This window comes from Jaculus jaculus, chromosome 4 (genome assembly GCF_020740685.1).
Source record: "Jaculus jaculus isolate mJacJac1 chromosome 4, mJacJac1.mat.Y.cur, whole genome shotgun sequence".
Classification (NCBI taxonomy): Eukaryota; Metazoa; Chordata; class Mammalia; order Rodentia; family Dipodidae; genus Jaculus; species Jaculus jaculus.
Genome location: NC_059105.1, coordinates 162511066 through 162524424, shown reverse-complemented (window position 1 = coordinate 162524424; position 13359 = coordinate 162511066). Strand labels below are relative to the sequence as shown.

Below are 13359 nucleotides of genomic sequence, written 5' to 3'. Positions count from 1 at the left end.
GCCTCTGTGGCCAAGAAGGCAGTCCTGGAGGCCACCACACCAGAACCAGGAGCCACAGGAACAGCGGAATGCAGTCGAGGCCTTTCCCTGGAGCTGGCCACGCAAGTGGAGAAGACACCTTTGGAAATCTCCCTGAGTTCTCAGCTTTCAGGGGAGTTAGAAGAGAGACCAAACGCAGAGAAGTTGGTGGAGGAGAGCCTAGGGGCTGGCCGGCCGGAGCCCACTACTCCACAGGAGAGCTGCAGGACCCAAGCTGAAGACATGCTTCTCCATGAGATGGTAAGTTGGACTATGCCTGCTCTGACCACACAGAAGCCGCTTTTGCCCAAGGGCTCTTGGTACAATTTAAAGTAGATTAAAAAAAAAAAAAAAAAAAAAGAGCTGGAGAGATGGCTTAGCAGTTAAGGAGGTTGCCTGTGAAGCCTAAGGACCCCGGTTCGACTCTCCAGATCCCACATAATTCAGACACACAAAAGTGAGGCAAGAGCAAGGTCACACATGCCCACCAGGTGGCGCAAGCGTCTGGAGTGCAATTTCAGTGGCTGAGGCCCTGGCATGTCAATTCTCTCTCTCTCTCTAAAACCAAATTTTTTTCCCATTTTTTATTTTTATTTTTTTAATTTTTACTAACATTATCCATGATTATAAAAAAAATCCCATGATAATTCCCTCCCTCCACCCCCAACACTTTCCCCTTTGAAATTCCCCATTCTCCATCATATTACCTCCCCATCTCAATCATTGTACTTACATATATACAATATCAACCTATTAAGTACCCTCCTCCCTTCCTTTCTCTTCCCTTTATGTCTCCTTTTTAACTTACTGGCCTCTGCTACTAAGTATTTTCCTTCTCATGCAGAAGCCCAATCATCTGTAGCTAGGATCCACATATGAGGGAGAACATGTGGCTCTGGGCTTTCTGGGCCTGGGTGACCTCACTTAGTATAATCCTTTCCTGGTCCATCCATTTTTCTGCAAATTTCATAACTTCATTTTTCTTTACCACTGAGTAGAACTCCATTGTATAAATGTGCCACATCTTCATTATCCACTCATCAGTTGAGGGACATCTAGGCTGGTTCCATTTCCCAGCTATTATAAATTGAGCAGCAATAAACATGGTTGAGCACATACTTCTAAGGAAATGAGATGAGTCCTTAGGATATATGCCTAGGAGTGCTATAGCTGAGTCATATGGTAGATCAATCTCTAGCTGTTTTAGGAACCTCCACACTGTTTTCCACAATGGCTGGACCAGATTGCATTCCCACCAGCAGTGCAGAAGGGTTCCTCTTTTTCCACATCCCGCCAACATTTATGATCATTTGTTTTCATGATGGTGGCCAATCTGACAGGAGTGAGATGGAATCTCAATGTAGTTTTAATCTGCATTTCCCTGATGACTAGTGACGTAGAACATCTTTTTAGATGCTTATATGCCATTCATATTTCTTCCTTTGAGAATGCTCTATTTCGCTGCATAGCCCATTTTTTGATTGGCTTGTAAAACAAAAATTTTTTAAAGTTTTAGTTAAAAAAATTAAGGGTCAATTTTTGCAAAAGACGCTCTAAAAGGCCCACTTCTTAGCTTGGGAGTTAGGGCAACACTGAGGTCCTGTGGTGGCCTTAGGAGGGCAGAATAAGGGTTCCTGCAAGACGTTACTGCATTTGAGAAAAGGAAGAATAAGTTCTTAGGGCATCAAATTCTCATGCTGGTGGAAGGCCTGGGTACAAACAGCATTGCAGAAGCAGTTATGGTGCCAGTGCAGATCTCGAGTGGATCCAAGGGGACGAGAGGGTAAGGGCACTGTGTAGCTCATTTGCTGAAAGCACGTAATCAATCCCCACTTTGTGCCAAGCACTCTGCTGGCCTCGGCACTGGGGCCTCTGTAGTCACCAAGTCTGTCTTCGTTGCCCCTGCCTCTTTGGAGCTGTCGGCCTCACAGGGAGCAGTCACTGGACTGTAGAGTGAGGTGGAAATACGGAGTGTGGGGAAAGCATGCAGCAGAGGGAACTAAACTAGTCAGAGGGAAGAAGAGAAGATCCTTTCCTTGAGAACCTCACTAGAAGAAAGGGATAAAGAGTGTGATGAGAAGAGATTTCAAAATTAAAAATAAGGACTGGAGAGATGGCTTAGCAGCTAAGCGCTTGCCGGTGAAGCCTAAGGAACCTGGTTTGAGGCTTGATTCCTCAGGACCCACGTTAGCCGGATGCACAAGGGGGCGCACGCGTCTGGAGTTCGTTTGTAGAGGCTGGAAGCTCTAGTGTGCCCATTCTTTCTCTCTCTCTCTCCCTCCTTCTCTCTGTCACTCTCAAATAAATAAATAAACAAAAAAATTAAAAATAAGGGCTGGAGAGATGGCTTAGCAGGTAAGGTGCTTGCCTGTGAAGCCTAAGGACCCAGGTTTGACTCCTCCAATCCCACGTAAGTCAGACACACAGATGCAGGGTCGCACATGCCCACTAGGTGGCACAAGCATCTGGAGTTCAATTGCAGTAGATGAGGCCCTGGCACACCATTTCTATCTCTTGCTCTGTGTCTTTTGAAGATAAAAAACATAATAATAATAACAACAACAAGAGAAAGCTGGATAGATAGCTTAGTGGTTAAGGCACTGGCCTGCCAGGCTACAAACCCAGGTTTGAGTCTCCAGAACCCACGAAAGCTATACACACAAGGTCACATGTGCACAAGGTAGTACACCCATCTGGAGTTCCATTGTGGTGGCTAGAGACCCTGACATGCTAATTTTTCTCTCTCTCTCATTTGAAAAAAAAAAAAGTCCAGATTTGGTGGTGTACACCTTTAATCCCAGCACTCAGGGGGCAGAGGTAGGAGGATCACTTGAGTTCAAGGGCACTCTGAGACTACATAGTGAATTCCAGGTCAGTCTGGGCCAGAGTAAGACCCTACCTCAAAAAACAAAACAAACAAAAAATGCCATGAATCTGAGGTAAGGATTAGCCTGAAGCACTCAGGGAATTCAAGCAAGACCAAGATGGCTGGGTTGGAGGAAGTGAGGCTTGGATGGAAACAAGAGATAATCAATCCGGCAGGGCTGTGTGGAAGGGTTTGGGGATCCACCTGAAGGCAATGAAAACACTTAACGGGGCTGGAGAGATGGCTTAGAGGTTAAGGCCCTTGCCTGTGAAGCCTAAGGACCCAGGCTCAATTCTCCAGGTCCCACAAAAGCCAGATGCACATGATGGCGCATGCATCTTGAGTTTGTTTGCAGTGGCTAGAGGCCCTGGTGCACCCATTCTCACTCTCTCTTTCTCTCTCTGTCCTTCTGTCTGTCTCTAATAAATATATAAAAAATAAATCAGGGGAAAAAAATAAAGCATTTAACATATTCAGAGTTTCGTCCTCAAAGAGTCCCTCTATTCTGTGAGGAGAATAGCTCAAATAAGGAAGGAGAGAAGGCAGAGAAACCTCTTAGTGTTATGACTGGTCTCTGGGTGTTTCTTGACATCTTACTCAATGTCACCCACAATCAGTTATGCAGAAAGACATTTTATTAAGAGCAAATCCATAGTAAAGGCTTGAATACACTGTCTGAGGGTCAGTGGATCACTCAAGGAGAGAGTGCTCAAGGGCCCCAGAAAATGGTTGGGGGCTTCTCTCCATAGTATTTTCGGAGGATGATGGCTAGGTTGCTAGGGAAATAATTTTGGTGGCCTATCTGGTGTTTTTTTTAATTTTTTTTAATTATTTATTTATTATTTTTTAAGTAAAGTCTTGCTCTAGCCCTGGCTGTTTTTGTTTTTTTTTTTTAAATTTTTTAATTTAAGCCAGGCATGGTGGTGCACATCTTGAGTCCCAACACTAAAGAGGATCAACTTGAGTTCCAGGCCAACCTGGAACTACAGAATGAGTTCCAGATCAGCCTGGGCTCAAAAAGAAATTATTTGGGGGGCTGGAGACATGGTTTAGTGGTTAGGATACTTGCCTGCAAAGCCAAAGGATCCAGGTTCAGTTCCCCAGGACTCACATAAGGCGGCTGCACAAGGTGGAGCGTGCATCTGGAGTTCGTTTGCAGCAGCTGGTGAACCTGGTGCGCCCGTTCTCTTTTCTCTCTCCCTCTTTCTCTCAAAAAAATAAAATATTTTTAAAATTATTTTTCAAAAACATTTTATTGATTTGTGGGGTGGGGGCACACAGGCTGTGTGTGAGTGTGAGTATGTGTGTGTGTGTACACGCATGCATGCACGTGTATGTGTGTGTATAGGTCCAGGTGTCCATGCTCCACCTTTCTGTTTTGTTATTTTTCAAGGTAGGGTCATCCCCAGTACTGAGACTAAAGGTCTGCGCCACCACGTCCAGCTTCCATCTTCACTAGGACAGGGTTTCTTCCACTGCAAACAAACTGCCAGACGCAGAGGAATATCAAACTTGGGCTGGAGAGATGGCTCAGTGGTTCAGACATTTGCCTGCAAAGCCTAAGGGCCCAGGTTCCATTCCCCAGTACCCATGTAAACCTAGATGCACAAAGTGGCATATGCATCTGGAGTTCATTTGCAGTGGTTCGAAGCCCTGGGGTACCCATATTCATTCTCTCCCTGCCAATAAGTGAATAAAATATTTTTTAAAGACTTTTTAGAAAAAGGAAAATCAGAACTAGCTGGTCCGCAAGCTTCGGGTTCTCCTGGTTCTGCTTCCCGTTGTCATAGGCGGGTTGGGGTCGCAGAAGCATGTGTCACCTTGCATCTGGCTTTATGTGGGGGCTGGGGAATTGAACCCAGGCCAGCAAGCTTTGTAAGAAAGTACCTTTAACCACTGAGCCATCTCCCCAGCCCCCAGTCCTATAGTGTGATTAACGTGCTTGGTTATATAATATTTCCTGTACTGTGTTCCTTCCCATGATGCATCTTATCTGATTTTAAGCATACTTATGATGTTCTTTTTTATTATTTATTTGTTTATTGTTTTTGTTTTTTGAAGTAGGGTCTCATTGTAACTCAGGCTGACCTGGAATTCACTATGTAGTCTCAGGGTAGTCTCGAACTCACAGCGATCCTCCTACCTCTGCCTCCAGAGTGCTGGGATTAAAGGCATGTGCCACCACACCCAGCTAAATTTTTATTTATTTATTTATTTGCAAGCAGAGGGAGAGAGAAAGAGAGAATGCGCGGACCGTGGCCTCTAGCCACTGCAAATGAACCCCAGAAGCATGTGTCACTTTATGCATCTGGCTTCCCGTGGGTGTGGGGGAGTCAGACCCAGGTTGTTAGGATTTGCAGCGAAGTGCCTTAACCGCTGAACTCTCTCTCCAGTCCCGTATGCTGTTCTAAGCCCAGATCGATCTAAGATATTTTGATGGTTACTGATCATGAAGAGCGGCTGCTAAAATAAGAAGAAAACTAGTTCTTGTTGTGTGGAGCGCAGTGGTCCTGCAGCCCAATACAGGCAGGAGTCACAGGTTGCCAACATGTCGCCAGGTCCATTGGGTAGTGTAGGGTGTGTTGACCGCTCTAATCAAGCAGTGTCCTGGCTGGCTGTGGCAGACAGCTTCAGGTTCGCTGAGAGGAACGTCCAGACCAGGCACAGTTATGGAGGAAGGGATATTTATTGAAGCCTACAGATCCAGGGGAAGTTCCACAATGGCAGAAGAAGCTGGCCTGCCTTCACAGGTCCAAACACAGAGAGAGAGAAGCACAAGCCCAAAAGCCAAAAGCCACACAGCACAGCACACCTCAGGAACTCCAGCTAGGCACACTTTGCGTATCTTTAGACTGAAATCTGAAACCCACCACCAACACCTTAAGATCAGCCCAGTGACACCGCCCCCCCTCCCCCCGCCAGCCAGGTGGCTGCAGATGCAAACTACAAGCTAATCAAACACTGAATATATTGGGGCGGCCATCTATTCAAACCACCACAGTGGCTAAGCTGGTGCACGCCTTTAATCCCAGCACTTGGGAGGCAGAGGTAGGAGGATCTCCGAGAGTTCGAGGCCACCCTGAGACTACATAGTGAATTCCAGGTCAGCCTGGGCCAGAGTGAGACCCTACCTCGAAAAACCAAAAAATAAAAAATAGATAATAGCCTGTGAAGCCTAAGGATCCAGGTTCGATTCTCCAGGTCCCACATAAGCCAGATGCATATAGTGGCACATGTGTCTGGAGTTCATTTGCAGTGGCTAGAGGCCTGGCGCACCCATTCCCTGTTTCTCCCTCCCTCCCTCTCTCTGTCTCTAATAAACAAATACAAATAAATCTTAAAAAAATAAAAAAGATTCTGAGCCAGGCGTGGGAGCACATGCCTTTTATCCCAGAACTTGGGAGGCAGAGGTGGGAGGATTTCCATGAGTTTGAGGCTACCCTGAGACTACATAATGAGTTTCAGGTCATCCTGGGCTAGAGCAAGACCCTACCTTGAAGAAAAACAAAATCAAAGATTCTGAGCCAGGCATGGTGGCGCATGCCTTTAATCCCAGCACTTGGGAGGCAGAGGTAGGAGGATTGCCATGAGTTCGAGGCCACCCTGAGACTACAGAGTGAATTTCAGGTCAGCTTGGGCTAGAGTGAGACCCTACCTCAAAAAAAAAAAAAATCCAAGATTCTTCTGCTCTGCTCAGTCTAGTGGGCAAAATTAAACGATACACAATTATACACGGTGTGTCAAATCCAGTTGCTTTTGGCTAAATAATCTTGGAGCATTTTTTTAAATTTTTTTTAATTTTTAATTTTTATTTATTTGCGAGTGACAGAGAGAGAAAGAGGCAGATGGAGAGAGAGAATGAGTGTGCCAGGGCCTCCAGCCACTGTAAATGAACTCCAGACGCATGTGCCCCCTTGTGCATCTGTTTAATGTGGGTCCTGGGGAATCGAGCCTCGAACCAGGGTTCTTAGGCTTCACAGGCAAGTGCTTAACCGCTAAGCCATCTCTCCAGCCCAGCATGCTTTAACTTAAATAATCAAAGAAGGGGCTAGAGGGATGACTCTTCAGTTAAAGGTGCTTTCTTTTTTTTATTTATTTATTTATTTATTTATTTATTTATTTGAGAGCGACAGACACAGAGAGAAAGACAGATAGAGGGAGAGAGAGAGAATGGGCGCGCCAGGGCTTCCAGCCTCTGCAAACGAACTCCAGACGCGTGCGCCCCCTTGTGCATCTGGCTAACGTGGGACCTGGGGAACCGAGCCTCGAACCAGGGTCCTCAGGCTTCACAGGCAAGCGCTTAACCGCTACGCCATCTCTCCAGCCCTAAAGGTGCTTTCTTGCAAAGCCTGCCAACCCTGGTTTAATTCCCCAGCACCCATGTAAAACCAGATGCAAAATGTGATACAAGGGCTGGAGAGATGGCTTAGTGGTTAAGGCACTTGCCTGCAAAGCCAAACGACCCAGGTTTGATTCCCCGGTACCCACGTAAAGCCAGATGCTCAAAGTGGTACATGCATTTGGAATTCGTTTGCAGTGTCTGGAGGTCCTCAGTAAAATAAAATAAAATAAAAAGTGGTGCAAGCATCTGGTGTTCGTTTGTAGCAGCAAGAGATTCTAGTATGCACACACACACATGCAAATAAATAATAAAAGAAGAGAAGCCGGGTGTGGTGGTGCATGCTTTTAATCCTAGCACTTGGGAGGCAGAGGTAGTAGGATTGTTGTGAGTTCGTGGCCAGCCTGAGACTAGTGAATTCCAAGTCAGCCTGGGCTGGAATGAAACTCAACCTCCAAAAACCAAAAAAAAAAAAAAAAAAAAAAGAGAGAGAGAGAGAGAAGAAAAGAAAAGAAAAATGGGGCCAGGGTGTAGTACGCTTGCCTAGCATGCATACATGAGGCTTTAGGAACCAAATGAAGTGAGAAATGAGAGGTCAGAGCGTCTCAGACCTGCAATCCCACAGGGTAGAGATGTTCCCCCAGCTGCTTCTCCTCCAAACAGAATTAGTCCTTCAGACAAGGAATGCAAGGACCATGGGCTGGAGGGCTGGCTTAGCAGTTTAAGACACCTGCCTGCAAAGCCAAAGGACCCAGGTTCAAGGCCCCAGGACCCACATAAGCCAGATGCACAAGGTGGTGCTTGCGTCTGGAGTTCGTTTGCAGCGGCTGGAGGCTCTGGCGCGCCCATTCTCTCTGTGTGCCTGCCTATTTCTTTCCCTCTCTTTCAAGTAATAAATAAAATGTTTTAAAAACATCAACAAAAAAAAAAAATTAAGCCGGGCATGGTGGCGCACGCCTGTAATCCCAGCACCCGGGAGGCAGAGGTGGGAGGATCGCTGTGAGTTCAAGGCCACCCTGAGACGACATAGTGAATTCCAGGTCAGCCTGGGCTAGAGTGAGACCCAACCTAGAAAAACAAAAAACAAACCAAAAAAAATCAACAAAAGTTAAAGAAAAAAAGAAATGCAAGGACCTGGAGGGCAAGGGGCACAGTTCAGTGGCAGAGCCCTTGCCTAGAAACTGGGCTGGTGTAACAGTAGGTGGTGAGAAGCTGGGTGGGAAGCAAGGGCTGCACGGATCATGTTCTCATGTACGCAAGGCTGGAGTTCAAATCCGCTGCGCTGTGTGATTTAGGTAAACTGTTTAGTGCGGGAAAAGTCAAACCAGAAGACCAAGTATCATGTGGCATATCTGGTCACCAGTGATGCTGCACCCTTTTATTTGCTGGGGTCACTCCACTCCCTTCTTCCCTCTCGCTGAACACAGGGCGGACATCAGCACCCAGAGTTCTTGGCTCTGACAGTAACAAGCTTGTTGGTATTTTTTCAGGACGAAGAGGACCTAGCTAATGCCCTGATGTGGCCTGAGATCCAACAGGAGCTGAAGATCATCGAATCTGAGGAAGAACTCCCTTCCTTGCCACCACTTGCTCAGAAGATAAGCCCCACCCAACCGGCTCTTGAGTCAAGTCCAGCAGCACCCTTTCCTTCCCCGGAGGTCCCTGGGAGCTTGCCTTGCAGCTCCCCCACTTTAGAGCCATGCACTAGAGACCCAACCAGTCAAAGCACAGGAGAGCTTACCATGGCAGACCCTGGACCCAAGTTGGGACTCACCAGCAGCCTTGCTGGAGCCGAGGCTGGGCTGGGACTGAGTCCTCCGGAAACCACCGTTGCATTGGAAAAGATGTCCCCTGGAGCCAGGATAGAGGTGGGAGGCCCAGGGGAGGATGTCTCTCCTCCACTCCCCCCTGATTCTCCCCCTCCAGCGCCCCTGGACAGAGAAGATCCTTCCAGACATTCAAGGACAAATCCCTGCACTGAGCAGCCGAAGGGCAGCGACAGCCCTGGCATCCCCAGCCCCTGCCGGAGAGACGAGTCCACCACAGGCCAAAAAGAAAAGCAGCTTTCAAAGATCACTGCCCCCGATGAGGACCTGTGCCCTGGGTCTCCAAGCCTAACCAAGCACACTGACGTCTCCCCACAAGGAGAAGGAGACGCTGCCCATTCGATGCAGGAGCCTTCGGACTGTGACGAAGATGACAGCGGAACAGACATCACCCAACATGGCCTGGAGACGGAAGAACCCTGGGAGGAGCCCCAGTGGGTGACAAGTCCCCTCCACTCGCCCACGTTGAAAGAAGTGTCCCACCAGGTGCAAGGCTCCCAGGGCCACCGACTGGAGAGGAGGCTTTGCCACAGACGTGGCCTCCTCCGCCAGAGCCACTCTCTGGACAGCAAAACCCCCGAGGAGAGCCAGTGGACCCTTGAGGTTCCCGCCTCCAGCAGCTGCGCCGATCTTGGGACGGAGAGGAACCCCACCACTGCGCAGCAGGCCCTGGCAGCCAGCATTGAGATGAGTGGGTGGGATGAGAAAGCCCTGAAGGCCTTTAGGGAGTTGTTTGGCCTGAAAGGGGCAGGGGCTCTCCCAAGCCACAAGGGAGCAGCCCGAACACCCGCCAAACCAGCAGAGACCAGCTCAGTGGAGGAGGGGAAGCAGGAGAAGCATCTGGGGTTCAGCAACCCACTGATGAAAGAAGGAGGTGCTCCCGGGCCCGACGGTAGGGAGGCAGGTTCACCTAGGGCTCAAGAGAGCACCTCACCTGAGGAGCACTCCCCAAAGATCCATCCTAGGAGCGCCGAGGGTGGACCGTCAAAAGGGAAAAACAGGCCCGCTTCCCTCAACCTGGACTCAGCCACAGTCGTCGCTGATCTCCTGCGGCTTGAAAATGGGACCTCACTTAGATCATCTGGACTGGGGGAAGACCCCAAGGTCACCTGGATGACCTCCTCCAACTGTAAAGCAGACTCCTGGCAGTGTGCCAAGGACACCCAGGACCTGGACATGGTTGCCCATGCCCTGACAGGCCGCAGGAATTCTGCTCCGGTGAGCGTGTCCGCTGTGAGAACATCCTTCATGGTCAAAATGTGTCAGGCCAAAGCCGTCCCTGTCATCCCACCCAAGATACAGTACACGCAGATCCCACAGCCCCTGCCCTCTCAGAGCCCCGGGGACAGTGGGGTGCATCCCCTAGAAGAGAGTCAAGAAGAGCCCACATCAACCAACGGGACCACTCAGAAACCTGCCAGAGATGATCATCCCTGCCCCCTGGAAAGCCCCAAAGAGCAACCAAAGCAAGAGCCGGGAGCCTTTGCAGCCCCGCAGCCGGACAGCGCTGTACCCTGCACGGGTGAGGGACTCGGCCTGTTCCTGGAGCCAGGCTCATCGAGTCCACTCGCCACCCAGGATGCGACCGTGCAATGCAGAAAGCGCACGTCAGAGACAGAGCCACTTGGGGACAATCTTCTTTCTTCAAAACTGGAAAGACCGTGTGAGGGTTCGAAGCCTTTCCACAGGTCAAGACCGGGCAGACCTCAGAGCCTAATCTTATTCAGCCCTCCTTTCCCCATCACAGACCACCTGCCCCCCTCGTCCGCAGTGACAGAGTCCAAGGTCCTGCTGTCCCCCATCAGAAGCCCTTCTCAGATCGTTTCCCCCGGCCTTCTGTGTGGGGAGCTGGCAGAAAACACATGGGTCACGCCAGAAGGGGTTACCCGTAGAAATAAAATGACCATCCCAAAGAATGGCCAAAGACTAGAGACCTCGACCAGCTGTTTTTACCAGCCCCAGCGGAGATCCGTGCTTCTGGATGGAAGAAGTGGGAGGCAGATCGAATGACAGCAGTCCAACTGCCTGTGTCCGACACACGTCACGTGGCAAGACCAAGTTGCCATTTCCCAGGCACGGGCTGTCTTATCTTCAGGCTTACTTTGCCCGCTGGCTTCTTTTTTTCCAGCCTTTGATCCTTCGCAAGTCCATTTGTCAGAAGTAGTCCAGGCAAGAGGTGAAGTCTACATGAGAGAATGTGTGGAGAGGGGGCAAAGGTTAGGTCAGGGAGGAGGAGGGTAGAATGCTTGCCTCCGGTGGAAATCGGGGTTTGTTTGAGAGCTGCATTACCCTCCGTTACCCATATCTATTACTGCTGAGAGCTGGCTCCAACAATGTCCTGTGGAAAGGAAGAAAGGAAGGAAGGAGAGAGAAAGCAAAGCAAAACCCTTTGCCTGTGGCAGAACACGTTGCACTGAGATGGAAGACCTTCTCAGCATACTTCCCAGTGCCCTTTAAAGCCTGTGATTCTTTCACATCAGCTTCCTGCTCGGCTTCGTGGATGTGGACGACCCCAAAGCAAGCACATCTGGAAATGCAAACTAACGTGCACTTCGACGTTCAAGTGGGGGAACTTGCTCATGCTCTTTCCCCGGGATCCCAGCAGACCCGTCTAAGATGACCCCCCCCCACACACACACACACACACTGACACAGAAAAAGGAGAACTTGTATCCCAGAGCAGAACCCCAAGACTGGCACCATCCCCAGAGACTTCCTGGCTCGGGCTTTATTGAGCCTCTCCACGTGCCGCTGTGCCCAGTAGCTGGGCAGCTGAGGGAGGCCTTAAGGAAATCTTCACACTTGTTGCGGTGGGAAGGTGTCAGCTTTTTTTAACAGTGTCAGTGTGGTGGTTGAGGTTGGTGGGGAATTAGCAGAAAACATTGTCTAGCTCAGTTTCACCCTCCTACTGCATCATGGTGGGTCCTACCACACTGACCACCACCACCATTCACCAGGAGCTGCCGTCCATGAAAATCTGTTGTGTTTAGCCAGTGGCCTCTCTTCCTTTCCCCTTTCTCCCTCACTCAAGAACAAACTTAAAAGACCTCCCTCTCTCTTCCACGACTCTCTCTATCCATCCATTTGCTGGCCCACTCTGTGGCTCTAAGCAGACACCAAACCAACCTTTCTCTCAGTGTCTTAGGACTTTCACTGGCCCTTTCCTCTTCAGAAAGATGTGCTCTCCTCCTCCCAGAGACTCCCCAGGTAACCTCTTCTCCCTTCAGTCATTGCAAAAATTCCCCTAAGGGCTTGCAGAACCTCAGGGCAGACCTCCCAACCCAGGCCAGTGCTGGATTGGGTGGAGACCGAGCTGAAGTCACCTCGATAAGAATGTGGAAGCTGCTCTCCTTTTACATCTCCCCACCTCTTCCCTTCCGCACTCCCTGGTAAATCTTAAGGTTTTGAAATCTCGCTGTAAACCTTTCAAACCAGTGTCTATGGAAAGGGCACTTGGCAAGTCAGCTGGGGAGCTCTGCCTTGAGAGAGCATCCCGATAAGTGAGCAAAGGGTGCATTCAGACCTTTGGGGTTAGTTATTTCTTACTAGGTGATCAAAACGTTGGACCAACAGTTGCTGGGATTTCATTCTGTAAGGATACCCCCAGAACATAGCATCTCCCTCCAGGCAAGCAAGGTGAAGAGAGATGAAGGTGAGAGATGAGAAAGGCCATGTCAGGGGATTTGAAAAGCACATTCCTGCATTATCAGGAAATGTGTCCGATAAGTTTTGTGTCGGGCTGGTGCATTTGTGGTGTCTCTGCGTTGATAAGGACCCTGTTCCACTTAGAAGGGCAAGAAAGGGAAAGAACTACCCTTTGCTTCACCAGCAGAGCCCTAAGCAAGTAATGAAGCATTTAAATGACTTAAAGATTATTTAAGATTTTTTTGTTCATAATATTTCCAGCATCTATTTGTTTTTTATTAGGGGATAGACAGAGAGGCTACCATTTGTGTATTGACAAGTAACTTCAATTCTGAGAGCTGAGGAGCCCCCCTTTTTTGTGTTTTTTTTTTTTTTTTGAGGTGGGGTCTCACTCTAGCTCAGGCCGACCTAGAATTCACTATATAGTCTCAGGGTGGCCTTGAACTCGTGGAGATCCTCCTACCTCTGCCTCCCGAATAATGGGATGAAAGGTGTGCGCCACTACGCCCAGCTGGGCCTGTGTACATTGCTTTGGGAGCACGAGCCTGTGGCGGTCACCATGTGACCGCTGACAGCTGCCTGGACATGTCCCTTGCTCTGAGCTTTCCTTGCCAGTCAGAGGCTGACTGACGCTTTCAGAGTCCTGTCGCTGAAGTGTGGGCCTC

The 13359-nt window shown here is 49.2% G+C and overlaps 1 protein-coding gene across 1 annotated transcript in view; it reads left to right on the top strand.

Moving 5' to 3' along the window:
• Window positions 1-11404, top strand: part of Arhgap31 (Rho GTPase activating protein 31) — a 157329-nt gene extending 145925 nt beyond the window's left edge. The window contains exons 11-12 of the mRNA XM_045147052.1: window positions 2-279; window positions 8714-11404. Of these exons, the coding sequence (XP_045002987.1) occupies window positions 2-279; window positions 8714-11059 (2624 nt within the window). The 3' untranslated portion in view covers window positions 11060-11404. The remainder of the gene's footprint in view (window position 1; window positions 280-8713) is intronic.
• Window positions 11405-13359: the final 1955 nt, after the last annotated feature.